The sequence below is a fragment of the Psammomys obesus genome, unplaced genomic scaffold (assembly GCF_907164565.1).
Source record: "Psammomys obesus unplaced genomic scaffold, mPsaObe1.curated_primary_1811, whole genome shotgun sequence".
Taxonomy (NCBI): Eukaryota; Metazoa; Chordata; class Mammalia; order Rodentia; family Muridae; genus Psammomys; species Psammomys obesus.
This window is the reverse complement of record NW_026585895.1, coordinates 53556271-53580838: the sequence shown is the minus strand read 5'-3', so window position 1 is coordinate 53580838 and position 24568 is coordinate 53556271. Positions and strand designations below refer to the sequence as shown.

The following is a 24568-nucleotide window of genomic DNA, read 5'->3' as shown; positions in this document are numbered from 1 at the left end:
GAAGCCAGGGCCAAGGCAAGGACCTCTATTCTGGGTGGCTTGAGTGTAGACTCTGCAGCCTTCAAAGAAGGAATTCAGGGAAGAACTACAGTCCCTGTGGTCCACTGTGTCCCTTGGGGCAGGGCTGGGACAGGCCAGTGATCTTTGTGGGCAAGGGTGTGTGTGGGCAAGGGCCCTGAAAGAGGGTCAGCTTCTTCTGGATGACATGACACCAACTCTACCAAAACCTGTCCTGAGACTGCTTTCTTCTGCCAGGAGATAGCTCTGTTCTTATTAACTCTTTTTTGCCAGGGTCCCCTCCCCTGGCAGCTGGTAGCACTTTGTCTCCTGACCCACTCCTGCTCTCGGTTAAAGTTGTCTGTGGCTGCCTCCCCACTAGATCAAGGCCTGGATTGTGGGGTCTGAGCCAGCTGGTGGTGCCTCTTACAGCCCTTGTAAGGTGGTTGGCTTCCATTTGAGGCTCTCTGTGTAGATGCATGAAGCCTTGACTATCAGCAAGATGTTACAATGAAATGGAACTGGACAAAGATCATGTGTCTGCATAGCGTTGGTATTGGTGATGTCTCTGGACTAGATGAGAAAACTGAGGCCCAAGGTCTCTTAAGTGATAAAGCAGGGTATGATCTAAGTCTGTGGACTTCAGCATGTTTAATGTCCCTGTAGTCCACTGTGTTCCTTTGTGGGTAGGCAGTGCTGGGGCAGGCCAGTGGCCTTGGTGCAAGGGCCCTGGAAGAGGCTCAGCTTCCTCTGGACGACACGAGAAGTTCATCAGGGCCAGGTGAGACCACATACCTATGGCTGAGGCAACCCTTAGGCAGGGGCCCCTTCCCATCCAGGGCTCAGAGGCAGCACTAACACCCAAGAGGGGCCTTGCAGGGGAGAAATGTCAGCTCCCTCTGTGTCCTGCCCTCTCTGGCCTTGCTCACAGATGTTCCTATGCCCACAGGTTACTCTTTGGTGACCCATATCCCGGCTGGTGCCCGAGACATCCAGATCGTGGAGAGGAAGAAGTCAGCAGATGTGCTAGGTGCGTAGGTAGAACAGAGAGGCCCGTGTATGAATGGAGCAGGGCACCGGACATTTGACCTCTTTTGGGGGGAGTGAGACAAGCCAGGTGGCAAGGAACAGGTGCAACCAGCTGTGCAGGAGGGAGACTCTGCCTTCACCCTGTGTGGAAGGACATTGTCCTTAGAGGGGCTGGACAAGAGAAAGGGTATGACATCAGGCAGCGAGTTCCCCATCAGTAGAGAGCCTGACCCACAAAGAATCCATCTATTTGAGGAGTGAGTCCCAGAGCTGAGAGGTGGGTAACCAGTCATGGTTATGAGTTGCTGAGGAAGGATTTGATCACAGGTCTATCTGTAGTTTTGACCATGTCCAGTTTCCTATGGAGGTGGTACTCTAGAGCAGAAGTGGCTTCCTTAGATATTCTGGAGATGTTGCACAGACGTGAGGCCCCATATTGATGACAGTCTTTGCATGGGTCGTGTATGGAGCTGGAGAGTTGACATGACCTGGTGGCTGAAACTCCATATGGACAGGTACCAGTACCTGAGCCATCCTGCCCTTGGCTTTGTCCTGTATGGGACAGAGACAGGTTTCAAGCTGTGTTAAGGAGCAGTTCTCCAAAATGATCAGCCTCAGTCTTGACTCAGAGTCCCATCATCCACATGTCTTCCCTCCCCATACCTCAGGTACGTGAACAGGCCTGAGCTCCGCCCCAGGGATGTAGAAAAGGGGAGGTGTGTGCTGAAGCTCCTCAGGCTGAGCTCGACACCAGGCTCTCCTGTCTCCTGCCAGGTTCTCAGGGCATTTGAAGGCCCAACCCCGGCAAGTTTGCATATGGCTGGCCCCAGGCCCACACTGCTGGGGACATCTGTGGGCTGAGCATGGAGAGCCAGGCCTCCAGCCAGGCCGGTGGCTCTGCTGTCTGCTAGCTCACTAGGGCTGCAAGGAGGCCAGGAGACGTTGTGTTTTCTGAGCTGGCTGCAAAGTTCTCATTCTTGAAGCAGACACTGGAAATACCAAGGGCCGGGAAAGCCGCAGGAAGGAAGGTCCTTGCTGTCAGGAAACAGGTTTTGGATGAGGGCCTTGAGCTGAACCCTGGGCACAGATCTGGAAGTTGAGTCGGGACAACCAGGCCCCAGCCGGACTTGGACTTGACGCTATGTTCTGACATTATTACGTTAAGGGTATTTTTCAGACACGTCCTGCTTGTTGCGTCTGTCTGATAATAAATTAATTGCCCCGGCTCCTCTGCTTGGATTGCATCAGGGCCTTTGGAAACTGCATTCACTTCTCTGGCAGGCCAATTCCTGGAACTGGCTTTAAGGACACCCTCTAGAAGACAGAATGTCCCCCAGTGCTGAGACTGCCTCCTCCCTTTCTTCCCTAGTCCTCAGCTGAGCTCTGAAGGCTTTTGCTTAGCCCCCTTAGCTCCAGGAAAGGCCAGCTTCCAAGGCAGTGTTTAGCCCCTGGGCAGCTGGAAAATGGGCTGTTGGGTGTTGTGAGCATATTCCTTTCTGATCCTGGCTTTCAATTGCCCACAGCCATGTCCTGAAAGTGTCCAGTCCTACCTGGCTGAGGGAAATGGTGATACAGTGTATCCAGACCCTGCTCATGCCTGATGGCTTCCCCAGTATGTGTTAATCTCAGCAGGATGGACAGGCTAATTAGGTGACAGTGAAATCAGACCTCTGAATTCCATAGTTTGTAATAAGGAGAGCAGGGATGGATAGGCTTCGGGTGGTCCGGTGGTCCCAGGAAAAGCCTTCTGGAGAGCATTCCACACTGGCCAGGCCAGGCTACAGTGTCTCTCACTGTGGGCCCTGGATGAGGCACCGAGGTCCCTTTCTGTGGAAACTGGAGTTGGTACCACAACCAGTGTCACAGTCAGGTTGTACAGTCTAGTCTAGTATCTGGCTGGTACCTGTTGTTCACGGCTGCAGACCCTCCTGGCCCAGACTGGCCACTTGGCCATGGTTCTAGTTCATTACCTTACAATCCCTTTGGCCCATCTGAGGCAGCCAGAAGGGCAGGGCCAGCCTTCCCTGTTGGCTCTCCCAGCCACCCAGACAGGCCTGTGGTTGTTTGTTTTAGACTGATAGGAAAGTGTGTTTGTGTCTCTTAGGCCCTCACTGGCCAGGGCCACATGCTGGCCCCAGGCACGGTGTCTGTCTGATTCCCTGTGACATTGAATTTCCTGTCTTTGGGTCATTTTGGAGAGGGAGGGCAAGACTGACCACCATTCTTGGAGCATGTTTGCTGGCTCCTGCCTGTGTCTCTCCTTTCTGCTCAGCCCATCTAGCCCATGTGACTCAGTGATTTTTTTTTCCTCTTTCAGCTCTTGCAGATGAAGCTGGTTTCTACTTCTTCAATGGCAACTACAAGGTGGACAGCCCCAAGAACTTCAACATTGCTGGTACAGTGGTCAAGTACCGCCGGCCCATGGATGTCTATGAGACTGGCATCGAGTACATTGTGGCACAGGGGCCCACCAACCAGGGCCTGAATGTCATGGTGTGTGTGCCATAGGCTTCAGAGACAGTAGGGGTCGTGGGCACTGGCTTTCCAGAATCCAGCTGCAGGTGGGGGCTTGAGGGCCTTGAACACACAGCTGTATTGCTGCAGGCTAGAGTGGTAGTGGGGGGGGGAGGTTGTTCATTCATCTATTCACTGTTCACTTTCTCATTCACTCACTCACTCAGATTTTAGTTCAGAACCACTGATTTATTAATTCATCTATTCATTCATTTGCTTACTTCTCTCATTCATTCATCCATTTGGCCATTCATTCATTCAGTACCTCTGTTCTGTGTCAGCCCATTCTGTGATCTTTTGGAACCTCATGGGAAGCTAAGGACAGGCTGGAGCCACTGCCCTTCTTCAGTTAGGACTTTAAGTTCTTTGGGTTCATACTACCTCTGCTGCTCATATTGCTGTGGCTCCTTCCCCCCTGGAGTCTCAGGGCTCTGCACAGCAGGCAGGGCAGAGTTTGGACCTGATGTGTGACTAGTGTTTTTCCATGCTGGCCTCAAGAAATGCAAGCCACTGTGGCTTCTCACCCTAGATCTATGGATATACAGAGTGACTGTCCTTTGAAATCAGGGCCATCAAGATGAGCAGTTCTGACCTTGTCTAAGACCTGCCATCTGTCTTCAGACTTCTAGATCTCATCACAAAGGGCTCTGTGGCCCCACATTGGAAGTACAGAACCTGGAGAGGTTTATGCGGTCATTTACCTGTAAGTTACAGGAGAGCGAAGGCAGGTCTGTCTGGGCATGGGCCAATTGTCTGCTTCCCTGCTGTACTGGAGATATCTCTAGGACATGCAGAAATTCCATGACACATTCCACACCCCACCCACACAGGCATGTCTGCTGTTTCTGAGGCAGGCTGTACATCCCAACTGGGTCTACACAGAGCCTTCTCTGCTTTGTTCCACACAGCATAGGCAACATTTTAAGTTACCTGCTGTGCAGCCTAGGCTCATGTTACTGCCTGTGGAATGAGCCACCTCAAGGATTTCTGCTCAAGGTAGAGGCTCCAAGCTGCAGTACCAGCAAGTGTCCTATATGACACAATGGTCCTGTTGTTTTGAATTGCAGGGTAACTGGATCAAAGATGTGTACATATGCTATGGTCTACCCAGGTAGATGAAAACTGCTCTTGGAGGAGTAGGAGACTATTTACCACATCTGAGCCCAATGTGCTCACCCCGGGCCATGTTGATATGCTCTAGAGAATCACCACATCTGTACAGACCTCAGTAAGGCCCACTGCTTGGCTGGGCTTACAACACCCACTGATGACAGATCACTGTAGTCATTTTATTACTGTCAGGGAAATATGAGCTGTGGGACTGAATGTGTGTGTTTTCTGCTCCTTTGTCCTTGAGGTCATGACTCATGGCACTGATATCTGTGATACCCCAGGAGACAATGGTATCTTAGATTTTCTCTCTTGGATATGTCAGAGGTATTCTCTTAGCACTGTCAATAGAGGGCTGCGACCATCATTTATGCATTTGTGGATGAGAAACCCAGTGGGACACATTGCTGGCCAGACCTGGGCCACCCCTCTGGTCACTACTTACTCAAGTGCTTGCTCTGAGGACAACAATCAATGGTGGGTACAGTCCACAGTCAACAATGACAACTCAGACATGACTCTTGGAATGTCAAAACTTCTCTACAGGCAACAGTTGAGAAAGTAGACAGTTGTTCCTTTAGGAGAGAACTGCGGGTTCCTTCCTCATTCAGTGGATACTGGGTCTAGAAATTGGTTCAAGAAATGGAGGAAAGGGTCATACCCTTGCTTGGACAGCTTCTTCTGTCTCCTTCTCCTCCAGCTTGGTCTGTGCCAATCAAGAAGGACCTCTTTTGGCCCATCAGTTCATTCCCAAGGTGTGTGTATGTGGTGCTTTCCTTTCTGTTACCTGTGTCTCTGTGTCTTGTCACTCTTACTGACTGCCACTGAGATACTGAAATCTGCCTTGTGATTGGAGTGTGGGGGGAGGGAGACAGAGACAGAGACAGAGAGTGGAGAAGAAGAGGGAGAGGAAGACTCATGAATGCACTAGGAGGCCACAGGAAGATTTCAGATGCCTTCCTCATTACCCTGCTCTCTTGAGATAGGGTCTCTCACTGGGTCTGGAGCTCCAGAGATCTGCCTATATCTGCACCCAACAGTGGTGTTGTAGAAGTACCCAGCGGTTTACAAGGGTGTTAGAGTTTTGAACTCATGTCCTCATGCTTACACAGCAAGTGTGCTTACCTGCTGAGCCATCTACCCAGGCCCTTTGTTACTATTTTCTGTTACTCACCTTTACTAATTCAGGGCTTGCTCGTATCTACAACCACTGGGGAGTCCAGAATTTGTCATCACCCCTTGCCACCAGCTCTGTCATGTCAGAGTGTCCCACATTGTCCTTCCAAATGACACTGGTGTCTCTTAGCCACCCCCTAGTGAATAGAATGTTCTGGGGCTTTCTGGTAGAAGTGATCATGGAGTGAATTGCCTGCTTTTGAATCAACCCTCTTGCAATTGTGCTCAGTGTGGGCCTCATTCACTCCACTCTCCCTTAGCAGGCCAGCTTGTTATTCCAGAGTGTAAGAGTACTCCTAGGGGACCCGTGATGTCCTGAAGGCTCGGGACCAACCATTCTCTGTTCTCTAGGGGAGAAGCGTATGACTTTACCAAAGCTGTTGGTCTGGTGGTCAGGAGTGGAGGCCACATGAGGCTCAGAGAAAGGCCAAAGTTAGAAAGAGAAGCTTTCACGCCAGCGTTTCAAAGGCAGTATTAGCTGCTGAGGGAAGGACAGTCTTTTCCCAGTCCTAGACCATACAGGACCATTGAGATGTCACCATTTCCAGGTATCTTTTCCCAAATCTCTTTATGCAATAGGCCTCACTGGCCTAGCTTACATCTATCTGTCTGGTGAGACGCTGACCTGGGCTCATTCTCTCTCTCTCTTCTGCCTTTTTTGCCCTGAAGCTTTAGGCATCAAAATTTCTTGACCACACCTGCAGCTATCTGGTTATCCTGAAGTGGTGTTGGCTGCCTTCGCTACCTTGTTCTGGTGAAGTGCCTTCCATAGTCCCTGCTCCTGTCCCTAGCTATCCTTGAGATGTCGTCCAGCGGTGGCCACCCCTTCTTTGTTGTCTCACTATGGCTTGTCTTGGCACTGCTTAGCTTTCGGTGGTTCGTTCATTGCCACTCTTCCAGGGCCTTGGTGTGCTCTGTGCTCTAGTCAGGCAGCTCTATGGCCCCATGAGCAGTTAATTCTGCTGCCAAATTCACTACTGTCAGCTTCCAGATCTTAGGGTGGTGACTCTGAACAAAGCCTTTGAAGTCTGTCTAAGGGAGAGGTCACACTGGCTTGTGGTCTCTGCAGAGGCCCAGGAACTCCGTGACCAGCTGACCCTTCAGTGCTGTCCTGAATGAGGTGTGGTCTGGATTTTAGTTCCTCATCAGCTGCCCTAGAAGTCCTGGTAGATGCAATGAGACCAGTGCTATTAGGATCCCTGGCCTGTGATGGCAGGGACATGCAGTGTGTCCCCAGTTCCCTGCTCCCAAGGTGACCTGCCCCCCGCCCCTTCTGGTGTGCCTCAAATTCGTAGTCTCTGGGCACAGCTGCTGTAGTACATTCTCATGAGACCACATTCTTGGATCAAGTGTGATTCCCTGGAAAAGACTCAACTGTAACCAGGGCCACTGGGTCTCAAGGGGCTTTTGGTGCTAACATAGGCATGAGGGAAGAAGCTAGGTCTCACTTCTTTTCCTTTCCCAGGTGTGGAACCAGAATGGCAAAAGCCCCTCCATCACCTTTGAGTACACGTTGCTGCAGCCTCCACACATGCACCACCTGCAGCCTGTCTATTACAGCTTCTCTGAACCAGGCTCGGAGAGCACGGAGAGCACGGAGAGGCAGGAGCTGGACAGTGCCAGGCTGCTGGGCTTCATGCAGCACAATGGCTCACTCTACCGCCAGGCCTCCTCAGAGAGGCTGGGCCTGAACAACCAGCTGTTTCAGCCTCCAGCCCCTGAGATGGAGCTAGGACTGAACAGAGGCCAGGAGACCAACGAGGTGTGCAAGCGAGCCAGTGGTGGGGTCTGTGAGGGACCTCCCAGGGGCAAGGGCTTCCAAGGTGAGAAAGAGGAATAGTGGGTATGGGAAAGGTCCTGGCTCCCCAGGGCAGAGGCTTCAAGTGAGAAGTGCTGTTCCCCTTTGGTGTCTGCAGAAGAGGCTGGGGAGAATTTCCAGTTGCTTGCACATTCTCTCTGGCAGGCATGGTGTGAAGTCTGAGGTATACACTCATAGCTCAATATCTGCTGATTGACTATAAGATTCTCCTGGACACCAAAATTATCAGCTTCTCGAATCCCTGTATGCAGTGGTGTTTATACAGAACCTAAGCTATCCTCCATGTATCACTGATTACTGGAGCTGACCCACAGTACTAGAAGCAGTGTGTGTGCTGTGGATAGCAATGACACCAAGTCATGGCAAGGTAACATGTGACAAGACATATGCATCAGTGGATTAGTTACTTGTCTTGTTGCTGTGACAGAATACCTGAGAAAAGCAACCTCAGGAAGGAAGGAAGGAAGGAAGGAAGGAAGGAAGGAAGGAAGGAAGGAAGGAAGGAAGGAAGGAAGGAAGGAAGGAAGGAAAGCAGGAACCAGGAGCTATACAGTCCAGCATGGTGGCAGGAGTTTGAGGCAACTGGTCATATTGTATCCGTGGTCAGGAAGCAGAGAGGTTGGAAGCTGGTGTTCACTATCTCCTTTTACATGGGATGGTGCTGCCCACAGCTCTGGTGGGTCTTCCCTCCTCAGCTAATTCCTCATAGACAAGTGCAGACGTTTGTCTCCTTGGTGTCTCTAGATCCCGTCAAGTCCACAATCAAAATCAGCTGTCAAAATCAGTTTAATATCAATGCAATTCTTCCTCCTCCTCCTCCTCTTCTTCCCTTTCCTTCTCTTCCTCCTGTGAGACAGGATCTCACTAAAACTTGTTATGTAGACCAGGCTGGTCTCAGTTTCATAGAGCTACATCTGCCTCTGCCTCCCCTGTGCTGGGATTAAAGTTGTGCATCATCAGACTTAGCCAGTATGAAATTCTTTGTCAAAAAATTCAGTTCTTCACTATATGACTCTTAGGATGTAGACCCCACATTTGCAGAAGGAGAAACATATACCATTAGAGAGAGGAAGTGATCTGCTAACTCTTCCACAAGGTGGAACTGGAAGCCAAGGGCAGCTCTTCTGCCCCGTGGAGCACTTGGATAGCACCGGGCCCCAATAAACGGATGTTGTTGGTGGCTCTGGCTGTGTTGGCTCACATACACTTCTTTCCTGTGCTGGACCTCTTGAGGTTTATGTGTTTGTGCTCTCTCTTCATAGCCAGACACTAGTCATTTAAGACTCACCCTAAATCCATGTTATATCATTTCATGAGCCTATAAAGATCCCCTTTCCAAAACCAGATCCTATGCTGAGCTTCCAGCTGAGTCTGGGCTCTGGGAGCAACTGCCCAACCATCTACAGTGACCACTGGGTTTCCTATCACTTGATGATGTTGGCCAACTGTGTCTAATGGGGTAGATCCTGGGGTTCCTGTTTTTTCCCTACCCCATGAAGTCATCCCCGTTATGTAACTCACCTGTCTCACACACAGGAATGTGGAGAAGGAGGAGGGGCAACAAAGATCAACACGATAGCAGTCATGGCTGTTAAAACATCTGTCTCTCTGCAGACCACAATGCCACTGGGATAGCTCTCTCAGGGGACAAGGATGATCAGGAGGCTGATGCCCATTTCACCTCCCAGGAGCTCCTCTCAGCCAACGCCATCTCCGATCAGCTCTTGGGCACAGGCTCTGACTCAGAAGAGTTCTCTCTCAACGAGACCATGAATAGCATCTTTGCCCAGGGCTCCCCCAGAAGCTCCCCAGCTGAGAGCCTCTATGTGGATTATGAGGAAAATGAAGGGCCTGCAGCCTACTTGATCAATGGTTCTTACCTGGGGCTGAGCAGTGACAGGCTCAACAATACCTCCTCTGAGGCCCCATTCCCCAACACCAGTGCCAGCTTCCCCACCTTGGCTGGGAACAGGACTCACAAGGCTAGGTAAGAGGTACTTCCCTTTGCCCTACCTTAGTGCCCTCCAGAATAGGAGGAATTACAGGGGATCTGGATAGAAGATACAGGAACTTAGAGGTAAGTGGGGGAGAATGGGTGAGTGACCCTGACACTAGGTTATGGTCCTGAACTGTAACATATCTTTCTAAAAGGTAGGTTCATGGGTCTAAATGTCCCCAGCTATGATTGATTCTACTCATGGTGCTGACCGTGAGTTGAAGCATGCTGGAGGTATGTTGCTAACAGCCTCCTGGTGCTGGGATGGGCTCAGCATTTTAATGCATAGATCAGGGAGTGATCACAACTACCCTTATCGTTGGGCTCCTGGGAAGGAGTTCAGAAAGGGAAGCCATGTTCAGCTCACAGAGCCTAAGGATTTGGGATCCTGGGTTCTGTGTCTCGACAGCCTCTGAGATATGGCTATGAGGCTAAAGGTGGGTTCTCTATGTAGCCCCTCAGGTGAACACAGAGCCTGAACAACAGCCTTCACCCCGATCAAAGAGATGATAGAAGAATCTGGGGTCCCTCCTCTCATAGGGAGACTCTGAATCAAAGTAAGAAATAGACTGAAGCTGCTAGGGCAGTGGGCCTATGCAATGAACTGCAAGCAGACAGCTGCTATGGCTGGGGATGCCTATAGCAGGGCTAGAGACACCTGCTGTGAGAGTGAGGCTGGAAATCCACTAGTGGAGGGCCTGACGATGCCTGGACAGCCAAGATTAGCCTAGAAGGGCCTGAGGTCTCAGCCTTTCTGGACTAGTGTTGTTTGGGAACAGGTGACCCTGGCCCTTCCATACCAGTACTGGAGCACCTATCCAGTGACTAACATTATTTCTCAGGTGCCTGGGTGTGCATCAAGGCTTGTGGAAATAGTTAGGACCAGAATTTTTAGTCTCTGGTGGTGGATGAGGACTGAAGATAGGAACTAGTCCATTGACTTTTGTTTTGTTTTCTGGGAATCTGCTCAAAACCTTGAGCTGAACTCTAGCTAGATAAAGGAGGCCGAGGCTGAGTTTGGAATGGGGTTGATGAAATATCTGACAGTCACCCTTAAGGTGACAGAGTTTAGGTTACCTCTTCCACATCTCTAGTTCTGAGAGTAGTAAAGCTGGAAAATCTGGTGCTTTCTCTTCTCTCAGACTGTCTTCTGAAGCCCACGGTTTGGGGTGCACACCAGGGACTCTGCTGATGAGCTCTGGCTAGATGGGATTCTTGTTCTCATCTCAGGGCTACACATGGCTAGCCACTTAAGATGACTTTGGAGCTATCAAAGCTTCTAAGGGTCTCTGCTTACTTTGGGGAACCCCAGTGGCTGGCAATGAGTGATGGGTTTTATCCTAGGGGCACAGGATCGAAGTCTGAGGGAAGTCAAAGGCAGTGTACATGTTTTGTGGTTCAGCCAGTTACTCTGCACTGCTGCCTCTCTTTGTATTTTCCTGTGGGACAACAGGGATGAAAATACATTCTTATATGATGCACGGCAAAGGCTCTAGGTATAGATGCTCCCAGTTAGTCACTGAGCCTCCAAGGCTTGGGGGAAGAACCTCCCAGGACCCACAGCTCAAGTGGTGACCCCAACGTGGTGCTATGTAGGTTTATCAGGTATCACAAAGAAAGGCCTTCTCCTTTTATTTGGCTGTGACATGGGTCATGTGGGTGACTGTGTGGTATTGTGAAAGAGCAGAACACCCTATGGGAATTGGGTACATCTCAGTTCTCTTTTAGGTCTCAGTTTCCCTGTCTGTCAGAGGCCTGGCTGGGGGCTCAGCAATGCCACCAGGCCAAAGTCATACACAAGCTATTGAGAGAAGGGTAGGACCTAATCTACCATCTCCATGTTGTCTGGATCAAGGTTTAGGTTTTGTTTTTCCTCTGAGAGATTTGGCTCATTCTGAATGGATGCTGTAAGTGTGTCCCACTGGAATCCCCATGGTCCAGAATCCTTAAGCCACGTTTCAAAGTGTCTGTTCTAACCCTGCCCCCATCCCTGTGGGACATACTAGATTCCCAGAGTCAGTCATTAGAACAGATTGTCAGCACTCAGAAAAGTGCAGCTCAGTGAGATGCCCAACCGGCTGCCATCAAAGGATGCTGCTGGTGGGGACCAAAGATGGTCTGGGAAGATAATGGACTGAGGGAGGCCGTGGGGGAAACTACCAAGCCGAAATAGCCACATCTCGGTGTGTTGTCCAAACACAGGAAGTCGAGTCTGCTCTGGGAGCGGGTGAAATCAAAGGGGCAGCCCAGAAAGGAAGGGCTATTTTCATCTTCTAGAGAGGCTTCAAACAATCCCGGGAGGGGCTGTCACCAGATGCTTTGGGAACAGGCGTCTGGGATGCAGAGGCACACATCCCTCTCTGAAGCCTGGAGGGGGGTAGGAAGAGAATTTCTGGTTCATTTATAAACAAACACAGTCATTTCAGAGCTTCTGCTCTCTGGGGATTTCAGGAGCCTGTGTCCCACCAGGCATTGGGCAAAAAACCAAAAACAGTGGCCACCGGTATCTTGGAAACCATCGAAGCTGAGGGCAGGGCGCTTCCATATTGGGGCAGTGATGGTTTCCAGGGTGTGGTGCTTCTTGGTGCACCTTCCAGAAAAAACAAAACAACAACAACAAAAAACCAAAAAACCTGATAGATGCTGCACTGCCATTGAAGCAGCACCCAGCACCCCACACGTGCTGGAGAGTGGGTGTAGACAGTCCCTTCCAGAAATACCTTTAGGGCTTAAAATCCGAAGCGTTATTTTGAACCTGGCGGCTAGCTCTTGAGTGGAGGATGAGTCATGCAGGCTGTGGCTGGGAAGTGTGTAACTATATAAAGATGGAGGCTTCTACACCAAGCGCATCTTCTCTCTTTCTGTTCTGGGGAGGAATTCAAGGCTGCTGAAAGTGGGGGGCACAACGGCTCCGATGTTGTCTGGGTTAAGCCTTGGGGACTGATTCTTCTCCCCAATCCTTTCCCCCGAGAGGTTTGGCTTACCCTTACTTGGTGCTCTAAGTGGTCCCACTGGGAACTAACTCGGAAAAGGATCCTTTGCTTTGAGGAGCCTCGCCTGCCCCATGTTAAAGTTTTGCTTATAACCATGGAGGAGGGCAGAGCTTCCCCTGAATAGAACCCAGCTCAAGGGTTGGTTTGAGCCTCAGGAGAGGTTGCCCAAGTCTCCCTCCTTTCTGCAGCCACCCTCTCCTGAGAATTCATGGACTCACATCAATAAACTCATGGCTGAGGCTCCTGTTGGTAGATCATTTCCTGGGTTCTCAGAGCATGACGTGCTATCAGGGACAGCATTCATCCCCAAAGCACTCTCTTGGGAAACATGAGCCAATCAGAGCAAAACACAGACGCAATTCTCACCCATTTGACTAACAGTCCTGACAGATGTCTCTACCATAAACTCAGCCAGAATGACTTTTAGAATGTAATGGCCCATAACACCCACAATCCTCCAGTGACTGTGGTCCCCAGGGAAGAGACTGGTCCATTAAAGTTCTGTGAAGCCCTTAGCTAGCTTCTCTTAGTTCTGAGGAAAGTGGAGCCAGGCTATGCAGCCTTGGGGAGCTGCTGTGATGGGCTTGCCTCCTCAACTGCTCCTCTTGGCTCAGGGTGCCATGAGACTCAGGGGCAGTGTTCTTATTTGAGGGGCTAGGTCTTGAAGCAGACCTAGGGTAGAGGTAAGTGCAGCGGCCACTTCCTCCCCCTGCAGAGTCCCAAATAGCCTGCACAGCGGGTGTTGAGGCTGGTTCAAAGAAGCTAACAGTCCTAACAATACTTGGCTGTGGCCACCAGAGTTCTGGCCAAGAATCAGAGCTGTTAGCTGGCCGGCCCCCAGCATGCCTCTTCCCGTCAGCTGGCCTGTGTAGCCATCACTGACCTGAGCTGCAGTGTGGGACTAGACCCCTCTTCCTCCTGCAGCTGGGCTTTATGAGTTTGAAAATTGGAAGCTGAATGGCTGGTGTCCCCATTCACCAGAACCCCAGCTGAGGGAGGCAGCTGGGAAAAACTCTGGAACAGCCCCTAAGTGCCTTCTGAGATTCCTTCTCAGGTGGGAAGTAGGAATCTGCTGGCCTAGTGAGAACCCTGTGAGTGTTGAAGGAGCAGCTGCAATGTTGGTGAGACCCTTGTTGTTCAGTGCACCTCTGAAGGAACTACTGCCTCCATGCAGTCTGTTCAGTTTCTGAAATGGGAAATGCTCGTGTCTGCTCAGTGCCAACATGTATGTCTCCCTTTCTGTTCCAGAGGGTGGGAATCCTGGTCTTCATAGAGGGTCCTGGCTGGAGCCCAGGAAAGCGTGTCTTTAAGGAGCATCACAGGGGGACCCAGCCACCTGATAGCGAAGCCTAGAAGCATCCAGCTTTCTCACTACACTCTCTGTTTGACTGTGTTTCAGGACCAGACCCAAGGCGCGCAAGCAAGGTGTGAGCCCGGCTGACATGTATCGGTGGAAGCTCTCATCCCATGAGCCCTGCAGTGCCACATGCACCACAGGTACCGAGCCTGGGCCACCTTCTCTGAGTCACCTTTACAATGACTGGGGTTTAGCTGGAGACTCACCCATTCACTTGCCATCCCAAGCCACCCCAGGAAGCTTGCCTGGCTTCTTGATCTTGGAGGTAGGATGGGATGGCAGGAGCTGAGGGTCACAAAAGTATCCTGTTCCTATGGCATGCTGGATGACAGTCAGGTCCAGGCTCCTTTGGTGAGCCCTAATTATTCTCTGACATCTCAGGAGAAGTAAAGATGGGAACCTTCCACCTTTGAGGCTCTGCCCATGCTGTCCCTGCCCCCAAACACACAATACTGCCCTGTTCCTAACAATCTGGAAGCACACAGACAGCTTAGGGAGCATTTGAGGCCTACTGCCTACCATGTCACACCTCAGGCTCTCAGGAAATTGCTACTGATTTCTACCTGTGACTAGAATGTACCATGGCAAAGGTGCTTGTGGGATAAATGGAAAGAAGCCATCTGCCTGGTCCAAACTCAGCCAGTGAGCACCATTGCTACAGCTCTGCTGTGGGGTTCTGAGGCCAGGCTGAAGCTGGCCCTAGGCCAGACATAGTAGCCCCGTGACCTGTCTTTCATAGGGATGGCTTGACGGAACCAGACTTTATGGCAGGTGCTGTGGCCTCAGCTTCCCAGAGCCTGCTGAAGCTGGGTATGGACATGCTACAAATTCTTCTAGCCATTCTGGCTGTGGGACATTGCATGTGTTCTGACTGTGTAAACTCTCTGGAGGCTGGGGAGGTGACATCACTTGAGATATCTCCGGGTTGAAGCAGCCATAGTGGCAAGGGACCTGATGAATGAGCCCTGGTAGGTGATGTCCCCAGGGAGACATGACACCAATGTCTTTCAACACTCAGACGGTGGCCAGGACAGAGAGGATGCCTGTCCTATGTGGCCACAGTGCAGAGGACACATAAAGAAAGGAGATAGGACAGGTCTGATACTGGGGAAGGGATGAGCTCTGCCTTAGACAAAGATGTCAAAAGAAGAGGAGCCCCTGTTTAGAGGAGGGTCCACACTGTGAACACTTCACTGCCTCAGCACCTACTGGCCTAGAGCTGTCCTCAGGGCTTGAGTTTGATGTGCACAACTGCAACCTTGCTGAAGAGGCGAGGCTAGGTGTGTGGGTGTGGCCAGCTGTGGATGCAATGTCTGCAGCTGTCCTGTCGAGAGTCATGGGAGCACCCACTTCTCTCCCCCTTCCCTCATGCTGCGGGCTGTTCTCGAGACTGTGCTGTGTTGCAGGGCCTGCCTTCTCTGCACCCTGAAACCACAGCCACGCTGAGGATCTTGGGTTTGTTCTTTGGAACAGCAGTTCAGGTGGTCTTGGACTTGGCTTGGGACTCAGGGGATGGCTTCCAGACTGTCGCCAGTCCCCTGGGGCACAGCAAAGTGTCTCAGGAGCAAAGGCTGTTGGTAGGATGATTACTGAGGATGGACATCTGGTCTTGTCTGTTTCCTGTATCAGGGCTCAAAATGCAAGGCAAGGGCTCTGTGGTTAGGAAATTTTGAGAGGCTCCTCATTCAAGACAGGTGTAGGGAAAAGGTTCTCAGAAAAGTGACATTTTGATCTTGCAGTCTTTCTGGAAATGAGCAATCTGGGGCCATAACAAATGTGGTGGTCCTGCTAGGTGGGATTGAGATTTTCTTCTGTGTGTTCCCATTCCATGACGACAAGCCAATACATAACCAGGTACTTTGGGCAGCTGCACAAGTCCCCACCCTGTCTGCATGTCCCTGGGTCCCCGAGCTAGTGTCTTGGAGGTCTGAAATGTTCCAAGTAGACCTGGCCAGGAAGCTGCCTCCTCCTCCAGCAGGCTGAAGGCTGCACAGCCCAGTGCTGGCAGGGGAGGAAGCAATAATTGCCGCCTGGCTTGGCCCTCATGGAAAACAAACAAAACAAAACACACGCATGGTTTCTTCCCAGACTCCATGGTTCTCCAGGGCCAGGGCTTTAAGCACCAGAGGCCCACTCAGACACCCCAGGCAAGGTAGAAACATTGAAAACCTCAGGAGCTTCTTTCGCATACAGCTTCATACTGACCTTCTTGGCAAAGCTCAATCCTGGAACACAGTGCTCCAGAGTAGGGGGTGCTCACAATTTAGAGAGCACACATGCAGGTTTGCTGTTAGGTGTAGAAAGTAGGCCCAGGGAGGAAGGAGAGGACGTGTGGACAGGGAATCCATATGGTTAAGAGAAGGCTGGTCGTGTGTGTGTGTGTGTGTGTGTAACTTTCTCTATCCCCTTAGTGTTTTAAAATTCAAGAATCTCAGAAAAAGCCACAGAGACAGGTCAAGGCATTTGGAAGGTGCTGGTTGGGTACCTTGAAGAAGAGCTGGGGCACCTAGTCTAATGTCTGGGGGCAGGGCATTACTGCAATGGTACTCATCTGCCACAAATGGGGTTCATCAGACAGGTAAACATCAGGGTACCTGGCAGTATCCAACTCTGCCTCTATAAGGCCCACCTGGGTTTGTGGCAGGTGAGCTAGATGCCTGGGCTGGGATAGAGGGGCTGGGCAAAGAAAGAGACTCCAGCTCACAGAACTTCCCGCCCCCCCCAACTCCAGGTTTTTACCATCCCTAACCCAAGAAGCAACTCTCTGAGTGATTATGTGACCCATCCAAGATCACAAGGCTCCCCGACCTGCAGGTGTACAAGGTCCTCACTGTTAGTCACACAGTTTACAGACCCTTCCCTTGTCCTGAATCTAGGAGTCATGTCCACATATGCCATGTGTGTTCGCTATGACGGTGTTGAAGTGGATGACAGCTACTGTGATGCCCTGACTCGTCCTGAGCCTGTCCACGAGTTCTGCGCTGGGAGGGAGTGCCAGCCCAGGTACCTGTCCCTGAGCACCAACTGGGTGTCAGAGTGTGTGTGTGTGTGTGTGTGTGTGTGTGTGTGTGTGTGCATGTGTGTGTGCTCACATTAGGGCTCTGTGTGAGCTGAGCTCTGGGGCTATGTGTGGGGAGCATAGCAGGGCACATGGGATGGTCACTAAACACTTTCCACCATAGTTACTTTCCACATTAGTCTCTGTACTAGATGGCCATCTTAGCAAGGTTGTGCTGTGCAATTAGGATCTTTATAAACTAAGAAGGATTGCTTCCCTGGGATGTGAGTAGAACCTATCTTCCTAAACCCCATGTCTCTTATCTTGTCCTCAAGGCAGTCAGAGTTTGGGTGTTATTTCCAGGAAGCCATGTGTTTCTTGATCCTTGGCATGGTCGCATTCCCTTTTTACTTCTGGCTACTACATCTGGGCATTTGTCCCTTTCTGGAGCAAAAGAACACAGAACCAGCTGACCTGCACTCATCTTCTCAGAGGACCTGCATAGAGGACTCCATTCTTTTATAATCCCACTCAGTAGAGGAGGTAGAGATGGGTGGTCATCCTGCGCACTGGACAGGCCCTTCTCTGGGTATAGAGCTGGACACACACCTTTGCTTCATTTCCACCTTTGCCTTTGAAGAATCAGAATCCAGAGGGGCCACAGTCACCTATATCACCCAGCAGGGCAAGTGAGGCCTGGGCTAGGGCTCTGGGACACTGGAGTGAACCTGAAGAGTGGCAAGTGGGAAAGGCATGGGAGCAGGGGACAGAAAGGACAAAGGAAGAAGGCCTGGGGGTGAGGGTGACAGTGACAGGTTCCTGAAGGCCATGGACACCTGCAGGATATTCCCCCAACATTTCACTTAGTTTATCTAACGCAAGTTATGATGGGCACAGTCCCCACTGGTGGGTCTCACCTCCTTCCAGTCTGTTTTGGCCTGTGTGATTTGGGGCCACTGAGGGCTGTCCTCGCTCCTGAGGCAGGTGGGAGACCAGCAGCTGGAGTGAGTGCTCACGCACCTGTGGCGAGGGCCATCAGTTTCGCATCGTGCGCTGCTGGAAGATGCTGTCCCCTGGCTTTGACAGCTCTGTGTACAGTGACCTGTGTGAAGCCACGGAGGCTGTGCGGCCTGAGGAGCGCAAGACATGCCGCAACCCGGCCTGTGGGCCACAGTGGGAGATGTCCGAGTGGTCAGAGGTGAGCATTGAGCAGACGCTGGGGCGGCGGCCTGGGCCTGAGAATGGACGCATCATGATGCTTCTCACCCTGGCTTCCTCGTAGTGCACGGCCAAGTGTGGGGAGCGCAGTGTTGTGACCAGGCACATCCGCTGCTCAGAGGACGAGAAGCTGTGCGACCCCAGCACCAGGCCTGTGGGGGAGAAGAACTGCACAGGGCCTCCCTGTGACCGCCAGTGGACTGTCTCAGACTGGGGACCGGTGAGGGGCAGGTTCAGGGCGTGGGGCTAGTGATGGGACCCTGACCCTGAGGACTGCTTTTCTATGTCTGTTTTTTTTTTTTTTTTTTTTTTTTTTTTATCTGGAGTAAAGGCAAGAGAAGAGGAGTAAAATGACCTCCCTTCCAGTCTTTTAGGAACTCAAACCCCTGTCCAGAAACAAGAGTGGACATCACCACCCCTCCTGACTCCATCTCTCCTTGTCTCTGTCCTTCTCTGTCTCTCTGCCTGTCTTCCCTCCCTGTCTCTGTCTCCATCTGTCTCTCTTATCTGGAACAGAGCTACTGATATGCAAGGTAGGGTCCTCTCTGATGGTGGGCCTAGATGACCTTTTGAGCTGCGCTTTCCTCTGTGTGTGTTTTGCACTGAGCATGTTATTTTTGTAATTAGAACAACAACAACAACAAAAGGTTATTTAAAAAGTGGTTACTGTGGCAACTGCTTCCACACAGTGCCCTGGAGGCTGTTTCTCTCCTCTGGGGATGATGCAGTCGGGGCTTGCAGCATGTCCCTGCTACCCTCCCAGCAGCCCCTGTTGTTTCCTCTTGCAGTGCAGTGGAAGCTGTGGGCAGGGCCGCACCGTGCGGCATGTGTACTGTAAGACCAGTGACGGACGTGTGGTCCCCGAGGCCCAGTGCCAGATGGAGACAAAGCCTCTGGCCATCCACCCCTGTGGGGACAAGAACTGCCCAGCACACTGGCTGGCTCAGGACTGGGAACGGGTGAGTACCCAGGAGCCTGCATAGGGCCTCCTTATGGATCACAAAGGGAATGGGGGAGAATTTGCCTGAGTGTCAATGGCTGGTCACAACGATAAATCCGTAACACCCTATGAAGAACATTTGACTTACAATTAATTTGGAAAAAAGCCAAAAAGAAAGTAAAACCACTTCTTGTCTCCCCCCTCAGGGGTATCTGCAGGTCCTCTTTGCCTTCTTACTGGGCCCTGTTCTGGTAGACACAAAGCCAGAGGCAGGGAGTATTGGCCACACGTACTTTCAGCCCATGGGGGCCTTCATGACCTTTTGTTATCATCACCTGTTTGTCTTCTCTCTCAACCTGTCATTGTCATCAACTTGCCATGTCAGACAGTTGCTCTCAGTCAATGGTTTCAGGCAGCCACTATTAACTAAATAATCTTGAGCCAAATTGCTTTCAATTGATTTTGGCCTGATCATCCTTGGCCAAATTACATTAGCCAATTTGTTTCAAAACAGATGGTTTGGGGCCTAATTGCTTTTGATCAAATCTGGATGGGGCCAAATGGTTACCGAAGAATTCTCAGCCAATCCTCCAGCTGAAAGTGCTTATACTTTCACCCAAATATCATTGACCAAACCTTTAGCAGCAGAGGTGCTGTGGTCAGGGTTCTGGTTCCCTGGCCTTCTGGTCACTGCCCCATCTTGTCTGGCCCCTCTCAGTGCAACACTACCTGTGGGCGTGGCGTGAAAAAGCGGTTGGTCCTCTGCATGGAGCTGGCCAATGGGAAGCCTCAGATGCGCAGTGGCCCTGAGTGTGGGTTAGCCAGAAAGCCCCCTGAGGAGAGCACATGCTTCGAGAGACCTTGCTTCAAGTGGTACACCAGCCCTTGGTCAGAGGTAAGCAAGCACCCAACAAGCTCTGGCGAGGCTGCTTTAAACCAGGCCTGGGCTCTGATCCTATCACAGAACATCCATCTTGGCCCATGTCTGTCAAGCCTTCCTCTGAGCCTCAGTCAGCCAGGGTGCTTGTCCCTGGATCCTTACAAATGAGCTGGTAGAAAGCTGCCAGAAGCATTTCTGATCTTACCTTGGTGTCTCTGCAACTCTTCGTGGGCCTGTCTGGGCCTGGTCACTTCCAGTTTAAGTGGCTTGTAAATGGTGTGTGTGGCAGAAAGTATGCCTGGTGCGCTCCACAGTGTTGCCCAAATCCCTGGTAGACACAGAGGGTAGGATTGCCTGAGGCATGGCTAAAGCAGGAACATGAGGCTTGGGCATACAGGGGCAGGATGTGAGACCTAGGTTAGGACGCTGAATCAATGGGCAGAGCAGCAAACTGTCCTGGCACACCCCTGAGCCCTGTTCACTTCTACAGACTCCTTAGCATGTTAGGCAGGATAGAGCTCTCATCTCTGAAGCAAAAACAGAGCCCTCACTCATTGTCACAGAGGTCACTGAGGGCAGCTGTGGCCCAGCACTTGTCCCCAGATCTCTTTTCCAATTAGCACTTATGAAGAGAAAGAAACTGAAGCTGAGAGAGCTTTCCAACCTGGGGGCAGAGTTTGAAGTGTGTTAGACATGAGGCCCAGGAGCCCAGGGCAGGGAGCCTGAGGTGTGAGTAGCCTCAGCTCACAGGCTAGTGATTAGCAGGCAGAGAGGAAGTGAGTAGCAGGGTGGGAGGGGCTCCCTGTGTAGTCTCTGATTGGCAGAGCAGTGACTGAACCTCAGGTGCTCTTCACCCTGCCTTGGAGTCCTTGGGGCTTGTCAGCACCCCAAGCCGTCATAACATCACAGAGGCAGTCACACCTAGATGACAGCTTTTATTAATTCACATCAACATCTGCATATTATTTCCTCCTCCATGTCTGCCCATAGCAAGGGACAGTCTGTCCTGTGTAAGGACATGAGGAACTCAGAGCCATTTTTAAGCATTCCTGGGCAGGCTGAGGAAAGGACTCATGTGGCCAGGCTGGACAACCCAGGGTCTCCAGCTGCCTGTGGCTTTGGGTTAACTCTGAATGCTTAGGGACAATGTGGAGTTCTATAATGTTCAAGATCCTAACATGTAGGTCCTCCCTAGGCTCAGCTGCTGGGATGAGTTGGCTACAAGTCCAAGACTTGAAAGTCCAAGGGCTCTGTGGGGTGAGGCTCCAGCAGCTGCCTGTCTCAGCTCTAGGATTCTTCTGTACACACACACACACACACACACACACACACACACACACACACACACACTATAGTGCCCATTAATGAATAGCATCCCCAAGTTAAGAAGGAAGGGAAGTAGGGCTGTGATTGCCTAGAGGGTGCATGGCAGAGCTTGAGGGCCAGCAAGCATCCTTAGGGGAAGCAGGCAGAGAGACACACACAGGTGTCTCTGGAATGAAGGTCTTCTCTGAACTGGCTGAGCATATCTGGAGGTCTGGCTGTGGTCTAGGGCACCCAACAACTCACGTACTTTAAGAAGAACACTGGTCTCAGGGTAGCTGTGTAGCCAGAACCTAGTAAGTCTGGGACTGTGTGGGACAATGGTTGGGAAGGAGAAGGAATAAGGAGGATCCCCAAAGCAGCCAAGAGGGAGGGGTGCTTCCCATATTGCCCTGAGGAGCTAGCAGGAGCAGCCTGGAACATACAAGTGGTAGACATGTGGGAATCTGTCCTTTGAGGCCCTGGCTGGGACAGTGCCCTTCTCTGTGGCCGCCCCCTCATGACACATCAGCTCAGTGTTTGTTTATCCTAATGTTGTGTTCCATGCACTCTCCAGGGACAGAGCAGCAGGTACCAGGACCTCTCAGGAGTCCACTTAATAACTTCAGGGGCATCTGCAAAGGCAGAGTGTCCTCTGTGCCTGTGCCAAGCCAGCCTCTCTTCTCAGGGCGGGTGAGCAGGCGGGTGGCCTTCTGCCAGCCTTCATCAGCTCCTCTGTGTCTGGTAACCAGACTAGGGGTGAGCCTGGGGCAGGGGCCTCCCCATACCTCAGGTCCCAGGCATGCCTGGGCGATGTGGGGCCACCACTTCAGGGAACCACTGCCTGCAGGATCTTGGCAGGGGGATAGCAGGGTAATTGGGGTCAGCAGATGTCCCTGGTATTCTGGGTAGCTCAGGCTTTCTGAGGGGAACATCTGGACTCAGAGTGATGGCTCTGGAAGTTGCATTGATTGGCCGATGGCAAACTCTCTGTGTCACTAATCTGGGACAGATGGAACCTGAACACCCAGCAGGTCACAGGAGGGGCCACCCCCTCACTGTGAAGCTGGGAGAACTGAGGCAGAGAAGCCAGACAGTGCCTTTCTCTCCCTTACCTCTACTCAACCCCAGCTCAGGCCCTAGGTTCTAAGGAGCTGCTGTGTCCTGGCCAGCCTGTGGATGGCTAGGGTGCGGAAAGGAGAGTGCTGAGCAACGAGATTTCCTATCTATGTCGCTATGGAAAGCCTTGTTATGCACCTATTTGTCTGTCTGTCTATCTGTTCCACACCAGTGCACCAAGACATGTGGGGTAGGTGTGAGGATGCGAGACGTGAGATGTTACCAGGGAACCGACATTGTCCGCGGATGTGACCCTCTGGTAAAGCCTGTTGGCAGACAAGCCTGTGACCTTCAGCCATGTCCCACAGAGCCCCCAGGTGAGAAGGGAGAGGCTGGGCACAGGGCAGGGACTGGCTAGAGGAGTTGTGGGCAGAGCCAAGTTCTAGAGGACTGACAGGCATCTGTTGGGAAACAGCTAGAGAGACACAGATGTGCCTACAGGAGAGGTCTTCTCTGAAGAGGGAGGACTAGCTGGGGTTCAAGGAGCCCATGCAGAGACCTATGTCTTGGAAAAAGCTCTGACCTGAAATGTGGTGGAGGAAGCTGTGGGACCAGGGACCAAGATGACCTGGTCTGCACACTAGGTACTAACTCCCAGGAGGCAGGGAGGTCTCAGGCATGGTCTCTGGCTTGGGAACCTGGAAAGACAGACAAACAAGATCTGGTCTCCAAAGTGGATGCCAACTGTAGAAGGTGAATTATTCTTTGGTAATACTGAGACAAAGAGAGAGGAACTCCTGGGCCCTGGAGGTGTTTGGACTTTTAGAGGGGATTGGAGACCCCCCAAATCCTAGGGTTTTATCCCTCAGGTGATCAGATCAAATCACTTAGATCCATACTTTCCTGGAGAGGGATTTGGTTTAGGAAAGGGGCAGCTGAGCCACAGGACTGGCGATCTATAGTAGCTGGGCCCTGGACAAAGCCTGCAGGGTTTTTCTGCTTACCCGTTCATAGTGTGTCTGCTGGGCTGCCCTTAGTGAGATTCTGCCTTTGGGAAGATAATATGGCAAGAGTTGGGAACCCTGGGAGCTGTTCTCCTTTAGTCTTCTGGCATTTCATCCTTTCTTCTTGTACTGTGTCCCATCCCCAGATGATAGCTGCCAGGACCAGCCGGGCACCAACTGCGCACTGGCCATCAAAGTGAACCTCTGTGGCCACTGGTACTACAGCAAAGCCTGCTGTCGCTCCTGCAGGCCTCCTCATTCCTAGCTGGTGCTGTAGCCTTGAGACATGAGCACTCCAGCCTGGGGCTCTCTTTGGACACCCACCCTCCAGGGCATTTGGGCTGTGAAGATGTGACACAGAAGCATAACTGACAAGAAGGGACTGTGGCCTTGTCTCTGCCTCAGGAGAAAGCCTCCAGTGCCTACAGGCCCCTTCTCAGGTGGAGCCATCCTGCTGCAGGAAGACAGGAGCCTGTGTCTATGTCCACCCCAGAGGGCCCAGAGTCCAGAAATCAGAGTAGGCAGTACCTGCCCAATTTTCCAGGCCCTTCTCTGAGGTGGCAGAACTCTCTCAAGATGACTTGCAGATGACCTAGGAAGGAGAGAGTCTCCCTTCTTTGGCTGCCTTGGGTGAGGAGGGGCCTTGGGTCATCTGAGGAGTGCAGGCTGCCCTGTTTCTTGAATTATTGAAGGTACCCCTTCCTAAGACATTAGCGCCACTGTGTCTCCCCTCCTGGTGTTCCTGTGCTAGGCGGGAGGGACGACCCTTGTTCCTGTGGTGTCCCTGCCAGCATCCTCATTACTCACTGGTGCATTTTAATAAAGTGGCTGTATTTATGGCAGCACGCTGGGGTTTCAGTCACTTTGGGAAGAAATGGTGGGCGTTTCAGGGGCTTTGAGGCTGTGTGGGGTCCTTTGCTGGACAGCAGGTGCAAGGATGGATAGGAAAAAGGCAGTCGGGTATAGAAAGTAGACAAAAGGCAACCAGAAGAGCAGGGAGTGCACAAGGAGAGACACTGTGGGCAGCAGGACAGTGCTGAAGTAGAAACTGGCATGAATCTCCAGCCATTTAAGCTGACCCGGGTCTGGAGCTCATGGCCAGGATGGAACTCAGGGCTGTAGAGATGCTGGAGGAGCAGAGGGAACAGGAAGGCTAGAAGATACAGGACAGGGCCA

At 51.7% G+C, this 24568-nt stretch overlaps 1 protein-coding gene across 2 annotated transcripts in view; it reads left to right on the top strand.

The window, feature by feature from the left end:
* The window catches only part of Adamtsl2 (ADAMTS like 2), a 31751-nt gene extending 7524 nt beyond the window's left edge, over positions 1-24227 (top strand). The window contains exons 8-19 of one of the 2 annotated variants that reach the window (XM_055600476.1): positions 947-1027; positions 3344-3519; positions 7292-7649; positions 9260-9632; positions 14034-14131; positions 16868-16994; positions 18076-18187; positions 18272-18427; positions 18996-19166; positions 19866-20042; positions 22621-22765; positions 23539-24227. In XM_055600476.1, coding sequence (XP_055456451.1) covers positions 947-1027; positions 3344-3519; positions 7292-7649; positions 9260-9632; positions 14034-14131; positions 16868-16994; positions 18076-18187; positions 18272-18427; positions 18996-19166; positions 19866-20042; positions 22621-22765; positions 23539-23657 — 2093 coding nt within the window. In that variant the 3' untranslated portion in view covers positions 23658-24227. Of the gene's footprint in view, positions 1-946; positions 1028-3343; positions 3520-7291; positions 7650-9259; positions 9633-14033; positions 14132-16867; positions 16995-17973; positions 18188-18271; positions 18428-18995; positions 19167-19865; positions 20043-22620; positions 22766-23538 lie in introns of both variants that reach the window. The other variant, XM_055600475.1, reaches the window with a different exon arrangement.
* Positions 24228-24568: the final 341 nt, after the last annotated feature.